This window comes from Acanthisitta chloris, unplaced genomic scaffold (genome assembly GCF_000695815.1).
Source record: "Acanthisitta chloris isolate BGI_N310 unplaced genomic scaffold, ASM69581v1 scaffold3034, whole genome shotgun sequence".
NCBI classification, from domain to species: Eukaryota; Metazoa; Chordata; class Aves; order Passeriformes; family Acanthisittidae; genus Acanthisitta; species Acanthisitta chloris.
Window position 1 is genome coordinate 181,507 of NW_008667560.1, and position 8,655 is coordinate 190,161.

Sequence of the window (8,655 nt, forward strand, 5' to 3'; positions counted from 1 at the left end):
TTCTTTTCTGCCTCCTGTACCTCATCATCTCCTGCTTGGCTCCTGCCACCTTTGTTCCAAGATGCCAAGTCTCATCTCCAAGTGCATGGCACGAACAAACTCTATGTGGACTCAGCATTAGAGTTACTCTAAGGTAGTTTGACAGGAACTAATATTTTACATAGGCCACTGAATCCTGATTTCACAGAAGTTGCTCAGGCAGTGTTTGCCAGTCTTTATTTGCAAATTTAATGCAGGTGCTTTTGTGGTGTCTCAACATCTTCCAGGTTGTGGCAGGATGAGATGGTTTTCATATATGGCTTGGTTTTCAGTCTTCAAATGCCATAGTTTGAAATTTTTTTAATTTCCTCTTTTGAATGGAGTTTAAAATCAAACTGCTGGTTTAAAAAAAAAAAGCAAGGAAAAAGAAACATTTCCTAGGCAGGTCTATCACAGCCACCCAAAGCATCGGAGGAAATCAGTCACCAGAGCTGCCTGCACTGGATGCTGGAGCACAAGGGAATGTGCACAAGGCTTGGGGCAGAGAGCAGCTTTAATTGACTTTTAAACGTGATCATAAGAACATGAACATGTAAGGATAGTAATCTAGAAAGCTGGGAAATGACTTTCCATCTATGCTCCCTTTGGAAAGGAGCAATGCACAAATACCCACAAATTTCAGCCGTCTCGGATTAAAAGGAACGTGGAAAATTAAGAGCTTTAATGAGGGCTCAGTGCTTTCATTTCACTGCAATGTGGTATTAGCAATTTCTCTTCAGCCAAATACCCAAAAGCACAGGTTTCCCCGGGGGTGCAGTGCCCCCTCTGCCCTCCCCAGCGGCGAGTCCCCGCGCGGGGCTGGAGCAGTTCCGCAGGCCCTCGCTCCCAGCAGCCGCCAGGGGTGCTGGAGATGGATTATAATTAGAGCTCCCTCGTTAGCATAATTGCATTTCGTTAAAAAAAAATGGGAATACTCAAAAAAAACCCTCCAACTGCAGTAGCAGCAATGTATTTTCCAAGCATCCCAATATTTCTGCATCCCACTTCGCTTTCCGACCCTCGCGTCAGCTTTTGAGCTCTTCTCCACGTTGGAGCAGTGGCACCAGTTGTGAAGCTCCTAGGGAATGTTCATGCAGAGGTAGAGAAAAAGCAGCCAGCAGAGTTTGGGGTGTTATCTAAATCCTGAAAGATGCAGAGCTTCCATGTACAAGTGCGTGGCAACGTCCGTGGCAGTGTGAGCTCCTCAGGAGGAGCACACCCCACTGCCTTCAGCAGCAATCAGTAAAATTAAAATGTTTAACTAATCCATTCACTGGGGAGCGTTGTGTAAATTACAAACAGTTTAAGAGATCCTCAAGACTTCCATTGTGTCAGAACAAATTGCCTTTTAGCGTTCCCTTTATATAGGACCCTTTGGAGTGCAAATCCAGATGGCAGAAGCTCCATAATTATTATTCATTACAGTTAATAAGTAACACTCAGAAGCCCCAGTCAGTTCTGCAAGTCCCCCTGATGGGCATTGTGTAAATGGAAGGGGGGAAAAAACAGTCCTGGCTATGGAATATGTCAGGATTTCAGTTAAAGACAAGGGCCCTTATGTGTTCCTGCCCATGAGCACAGACCGGGCTGCCATTCCCAGAGCTCTGTCTGCAGGGAATCTCCTCACTTCTGCTCCCAAAGGGAGGGAGTGGTCTTTGATTTTAAAATGAGGTTTGAATTTGGGCCTTTTGGCTGTATATACAAAACCAGTGGTGGCTGGGAAGAGGTGAGCAGCACCTCGTTTCTCTCCCCCACCCCTGGAAAACACCTGTGTCACATCCCAATTCCAGAGAGGAGCTGAGTGCATTCCCATACTCGTGGCCCTCTCAGTGCCCGAAAAGTTCCCCAAAACAATTCCTGTGAATGACAGAAATGAAATTGAGGAGATTCGAGCTCTGCTGGCCATTACCCCACTTCCTGCATTCCTACTTGTTAATTGTCTAATTCCTAACGAGTCTTCTTCGGGCATCCGATGGACTTTCTGCTGCGTGCTCCTACGCTTCCTTCCCTCCCCTCCCTGGCCTCATCCCTCACCAGAGACCTTGTTCCTTTAAAAATGCCATCCTTAAAAAATCAGAAATACTCAGCCCAGCAAAAAGGAAAAGGGAACTTGACATTAGTTGAGCTTGAAAGGCTTGGTGCTGTGAAAAGTGACTGACGTGTGAAAAGAGGCTACAATTAGTTCTTTCCCCGAGCACTCTCCCATTCAGTGCAGGGTCACTCCTTCAGCGAGCTGCGGCTTTGAGGGTAATGTGTTGTGACAGTTTGAGATGATGAAGAATAATTCTTGTATTCAGAGTTGCTGCCGCTTCCCCACTGCCCTGACACATCAGGCTGCTGTCATTGTATCAGTTATCCTGGCCACGGCTCCAACCACAGCCTCCCTAGGTAAGAGGAAAGGGTCAGCTCTTCCAGCAAAATGATTTGGGAGGATATTTTGAAACTGTGCAAAAGGGGGGAAAACAAGCAGAGAGAAAGGAGAAAACCATTAGAAGAAATAATGCAGCAGAGAGGAGATTTTTGAGTAGGCATCAAGGAGATACCAAGGCTTCGAGTGGACCACGGCAGGAGAGCAGGATAAGAAAGGCAGCATAATTTATGAGTGTTCCGGGCAAAAGAGGGCTGTATAGATTTTCTTCAGGCATTGAATTAATGTGCCCTGTAAAATGGTTTCACATTTAAGCTTGGCAGAGCTTTGGATCTTTCTGGATTTGATGGGCTCCTTTGACAGGTCCTGCAGCTTTCTGGAATTGAGGAGTTCAGCCACCTCGCTGGACATCAGGCAGCATCACTCCCCCAGAGCTGCAGACCCTGGGCTGTCCCTAGAGCAGCTCCTCCTTGCAGCCAGCTCAGGGCGAAGGGACAGGACAGCCTGGTTGGGAATATCAGCAGAAAGAACAGTTTGCTGGGAGGTTTCATTTTCAATTTCTCATGGCACGGCGTGCGCGCCGCGGGAGGCTGTGCCGGTGCCGGGCTGGAAGCGATGCCAAGCAGGGAGCAGCCAACATCTGCTCACAGCTCCTTCAATGCCTCGTTGCTCTCCAAGTGTTCCTGCAGCCCTGCAGTGTGCCAGATGCTGCTGGGCCATGGGAGGGGACAGCTGCCCACGGGCAGGTGGGGGACCCTTGCCGTGCCACCCTCTCTCCCCACCAGGAGTTTTGCTGCCTCCTCCACCACGGTGGAAAGTGTGTGTGCCCTGAAAATCCCCATTACTCTGGGACCCTGGGTGATGCCAGCAGTGCCCATTACTGTTACTGTCAAAAGCACAGGCAGGGCTGTTCCCAGCTCCCCTGAAGTGACTTTCTCCTCATGGCTTCAGCAGATGTTCCAGCTCCTTCGTCTTTTTTTTTTTTTTTTTTTTTTTTGTTTGGATATAGCCCAGCAGCTCCTCGGCAGGCAGGACTTTGTGAGTCGTTTCCTCCGGGGACGTTGGGCAGGTTTTAGTATTTACGTTTCCAGTATTAGCATTTATTTGTATTTGTGTTTGTTTTTCACGGGCTTCTGAAAGCCTCAGGGAGCCATTTATGGGGCCAAAATAATGCAAGTGCTGGTCTTCTCACAGTATTTCATTTCCTTGATGGTGGAAATGCTACGAGAAGAGCAGGTCTCATGTTATTTTGACCCCAGAAATAGCTCCCAGAGGCCCCTTTCTTCCTTCTCCCACCCACTCCCCCCCAAATCAAATATTTAGGTTTCTGTAAAGCCTGACTTCTCAACCCTGGTTATCTTGCTTCAGCAGAAGCAAATTGCAGTTATTACAAAATAGCCAGAGAGTCTATAAGGCCGAATGGGTTTTATATGATGCACAATTTGTTGGCTACTGTACAAGTTCATTAAAGTGTATCATAAGAGGTTGTTTTACTGGTACATTTAAGGAAGTTAATACATCTCGACAGTATATGCATGGGGGAATGCAGATACAATAACCCTCAGACAGGCTGGGGCCAAGTCCATTCCTGGCGTAACTCCACCGAAGGAAACGAAATCACTTGTTGTGTCCTGCACTGCTGAGCACTGATCCTGCTGCTCTGGGCTCTCCTGCCACCCAGTCCCATCTTTCCATGGGGGAATCCTTGGGTTTGCTTCTATTTTGTGTTTTTAAGCAAGTGTGTTCCCAGCACAGAGGACTTTGGTGATCTGACCAGTTATGTGATGTGTCTTATACAGGTCTGGGAAGGATTAAACCTCCTTCAGCTGTGCCACAGGGTTTGGCTGCTCTATCTTAGGGTGGTGGAAAGGCACTGTCTGTCCATAGGGACCTTTCTCTCCTCATGCCCAACACTCCCACTATGCCATGGTGGCTCTTCTGCACTTCTTGGCTCTATCCAGGCATCAGGTCTATCCGAAATCATCCTCCACTTTTCACTCCGTAACAGGAATGTTGTCCCCACGTCATGGAGCCATTCCCAGTCTTGTCTGAGCTTCCCTTGGGAATGGCATTGATGTTCCTCTGCTGTGCCCTGTCCTGCTGGAGGGAAAAATAATAGCATGCACTGGATTCTTTTTTTTTTATATTTTATTTTTTATCAAGGAAACTGACAAATCTGGGGGAAGGTAGGCAAATGTGCTGCCTGTGATCCAAGGGGTCAGATGTGCAGGCAGGTAGTCCCTGGTGACCGTGTAATGGCTAATTGCACCCCTCGTGTGACCCAGCCCTGCTCAAGAGCCAGGAGAGGGTGAGGGCAAGAGCCCAATTTCCTGAGCACAGCAGTGCTCTCTGCAGCAGCACTCAGGAGTTTTACTGGGTTTCCTTAGGTATCAAAATACACTGCTCGTCTGCCTCGCTGGGTAATTAGTTCCAGAGCAAGAGGGCTCACACTGCTGGGATGTTTGGGACTCATATTCCATGGGGAATGTGTACCTTTACCATCCACAGAGCTTGGGATGGCAGCTCAGATGTGGGAGCTCCCCAAGTTTTAGCCTGACCCTTCTGAACTCAGCATGGGCTGGAGGGATGGGAAACATCCTCCGGTTCCTCCCGAGCCTCTGCACCTCTTCTCCAGTCTCTTTCGTCCCTCTCCCTGTGGCAGATTGTCAGTTTTTCCTGCCTGGCAGCAGGCAGGGGAGCTGAGGGAGCCACGCTCAGAGCTGTGGGCTGAGAGCCCATCCTGACCCTGCGCCCCTGTGTCTCCCCGAGTTTGTGCTGTTTTCCCTGGCTGGCATCAGTCTCTGCAGTGCCACCCCCTGGCTGGCCCCGCAGAGGTGACAGCTCTGCAGGCTGCAGAAATCCTGCAGCCCCCAGAAAAACCCACATTTCCCATCCCGGCAGGGTGTGGGGTCCCACACAGAAGGGCAGGACAGCAGCTCAGCCCTGAGGGGCAGAAACAGCCAGGCGGGAGCTACAGGGAAAAGAAACGCTCCTCGTTCAGACTCTCTCCCTTTTTTTGCCACAGTTGTTTACCTGAAAATCAATCCTAGGTTGAAAGGAGAGGGAGGTGACCCCACGAGGAGCTGTGCTGCTGTTTGGGGGAGCCCAGCCCAGCCAGCTCAGCGCCCCGAGCTCTGACGTGGGACGTTTAACCGAAGCCAGCTGTGTGCTGAGGGAGATAAAAGCCCCAAATCAGACAGGATAAGCACAGTATTAGTGTGGGATACGCCACTCATTTCTGATTTAAATTACTGTTTGTACTTCCTGAACTCATGGGAGAGTGAGGATGTGAGGAAAATGAAGAGGGTTTAGACATGGACATTCCTTCAGCAAATACTGGCAAGAAATGGTGGTGAATGCAGCTGAGGTCATTCTCATTGCTGCTTACACGGTGACTCACCAGCTTGCTTATTTTCCTTGTATCCTGGGCAGATTATCTCCATTGCAGGTTACCTCCAGGATAAAGGATTAAAGCCTCCCTGGTAGGTGTGTGCTCACCAGGCTGCTGGCCCTGCTCAGGCAGTGAGGGGAGCAGGGCAGTGTCCAGGGATGCTGGGCTGGGATGCTTTATGGTTTAGGGAAGAACTGTCTTTTCTGCTCTTCTGTGCACTTTTTGTATGAATCTGTCCTTATCACAGAGTTCCACTGCAGCAGGAGGGTGTTTGCAGGAGGTTAAATATCCCAGGTGAGGCAGTGGAAGTGGCAGAGGTGTAGGAACATTTAGCAGAGATAGTTCTTCCAGCTCCTGCAGCTCCTTTCCACCCGAGCAAAACTTGACTGCAGGGACAGGACAAGCTGCCTGTGTCCTCCAGGGGTTCACCCCGTGCCTTATGTAGAACCAGAGAATGATTTGGGTTGACAGGGACCTTCAAGATCATCTCATTCCACCTCTTACCATGGGCAGGGACACCTTCCACCAGCCCAGGTTGCTCCAAGCCCCATCCAACCTGGCCTGAAACACTCCCAGGGATGGAGCAGCTACAGCTTCTGGGCAACCTGTGCCAGTGCCTCAGCACCTCACAGGGAAGAATTCCTTCCTAATATCCCATCTAAACCTAGTTCCTTTCAGTCTAAAGCCACTCCATGCCCTTGTAACAAGTCCCTTTCCAGCCTGTAGCTACTTTAGGTCCTTTAACCCCCTTGGCAGCAGAGGAATTTGCCCCTAGCTCCAGTCCCCGTGCCGTGCCCTCCAGCCCAGGCCGTGTGTCTTAGCTCACCAGAGTATTTCTTGTAGTCTGGGAGAGGATTCCTGTGGTGTACGTGGGGCTCTGCCTAATCTCACCGCTGCATGCCACCGCTGAGTGCTGCCCAGGGATGCTGCTCACTGCCCCTGAGGAAACTGCTGGCTCTGAGTGGCTCACAGAGAGCCCACGGTTGGAAACAGTGCCCTGCACACACAAAAATCCTCCTGCTTCAAGATTAGGGAGCAGTTAAGGCTTTGGGAGGTGTCTGGATGTGTGTGACCAGCACAGGGAAGAGTCACAGCCAGGCTGCTTTCTGTTTTGCTTTGAGGCACAGCTCAGGAAAGGGGATATTTTTCTCTTTGACTTGAAACAGCAGAGTTATTGGTGTCCGTTTGGGTTGTGGAAAGTCCCTGGTGTTCCCAAGGTAGAGAATGGCAGTGGTTATGCACTCTGGGACATACCACCAGTAAGTGGCTGCTGCCAGTTCCCCTTCCCAGAATCGTGGGGAGGGAAAATATTCCATCACCTGCCACCATCCCACTCACACCTCGCTCAGTTCAGTCATGGCCATCCCCGCTACCAAGTCCTGACGTGTTGTGGGTCGGTGGCTTCATCCCCAGGAGAGGGACAGCTCTGCCAGGCAGCAGGTGATGTCTCCATCCTGGGAGATGGGAGCTCAGCAGAGCGGTAGAACCAGGAGCTGGAATGCCTCAGGATTGCTTCCCAGCCCACCCCAGAAAAGATGGGTGATGAGCAAAGGTTAGAGCAACGCTGCCACAAAGAGATGTGTCAATAAAACCCCTGTCTGACCTCTCTGGGTTCCTCCAAAACACTAACCAGGACCTGCTCTCTCTTCCCCTTGCAGAGCTTCAGCGAGAGGGAAGCATAGAGACGCTCAGTAACAGCTCTGGTTCCACCAGCGGCAGCATCCCGCGCAACTTCGACGGCTACCGGTCACCCCTCCCCACTAACGAGAACCAGCCCCTCAGCCTGTTCCCCACGGGATTCCCTTAAACCCAACTTCCAAGGAGAGCTCCAGACAGGGTAACGAGCCCCCTCTGCCCCAAGAGCCCCGCTGTGTCTGTCACCTGCCAGCTCGCCGCGGCACGGGATGGTTCTCGTTACCCTGACGAGCGGTGACGACTCCCAAACCTTCCCGAAACATACTCAACGCAATCTTGACTTTGTGTTCCTGTGCAATATGAAGAGGCTCTGTTCTTCAGTCCTCATAGCTCTGCGGCTTCTTTTCTCGCTGTCTCCAGGGAGAGGTTGGGCAAGGAGAAATTTTTCTAAGCCGTTTTTGGGTTTCGCGGCCATTCGCAGCTCGTTCCGTGTGTTGAGAGGTGATGGAATCTCCCTAACTCAGAGGAGCTCTCGCCCTTCGTGAAAGTGCCGAGCATTAATGGATGAACTGGAGAGACTGGAAACTGGAGGACTTTCTGTGGACAGGGTTGATAATGTTCTTCCTTCCTCGTCGCATCTCCTTGCTGCTCTCCTTCCCTTCTGATACTCAGCAATGCCAGGAGTATTACAAATGGCAATGTTTCTTTTTTTTTTTTTGTTCTTTGGAAGAATTCTCTCTGTCGCTCCGGTTTTCTTCTAGTCATGTATTTTAGAAATGTACTTAATTGACTAACTGCAGTCCCAGATTTCTCATATTTGGTTATAAAAGTTGTTCGTTGGAACTCGGATATCTGTCCAGAAATGCATGTGTCATTGAATAAATCTAAGTTAAACAAGAAACTGCTTAAATGGCAATGTTGGTGGAGTGTTGCTTGGGCTGACTGTGGCTTTGTATATCTCCCTGGACCAGACTGTGCATATTTACTAACTCCAGGGCTTTAATTAAAGCCATCAGTGGTTGTTAGGCAGCCAGTCTAGCTTGGTTTTACCTCCTCACTTCCTCATCCCTGTGTGCAAGGATGGGATTTTTAAAAACAAGGTATTTAGGTGGTGTGCCACCTAAATTTAGGTACTTGGCACCTCTGAAAACCAACACAGCCAGCACCCATCTCTGGGTGTCTGAGCCCATCTCCAGCTCCTTGGGGCCCTGATGCTCCATCTCACTGAAGGACCAGGGTGCTG

The 8,655-nt window shown here is 50.1% G+C and overlaps 1 protein-coding gene across 1 annotated transcript in view; it reads left to right on the forward strand.

Moving 5' to 3' along the window:
- The window catches only part of LOC103800167 (breast carcinoma-amplified sequence 3-like), a gene marked incomplete at its 5' end in the record, with an annotated part of 182,864 nt that extends 175,280 nt beyond the window's left edge, over positions 1-7,584 (forward strand). Inside the window, one exon of the mRNA XM_009072535.1 lies at positions 7,436-7,584. Coding sequence (XP_009070783.1) covers positions 7,436-7,584 — 149 coding nt within the window. The remainder of the gene's footprint in view (positions 1-7,435) is intronic.
- Between the last annotated feature and the right edge of the window lie 1,071 nt (positions 7,585-8,655).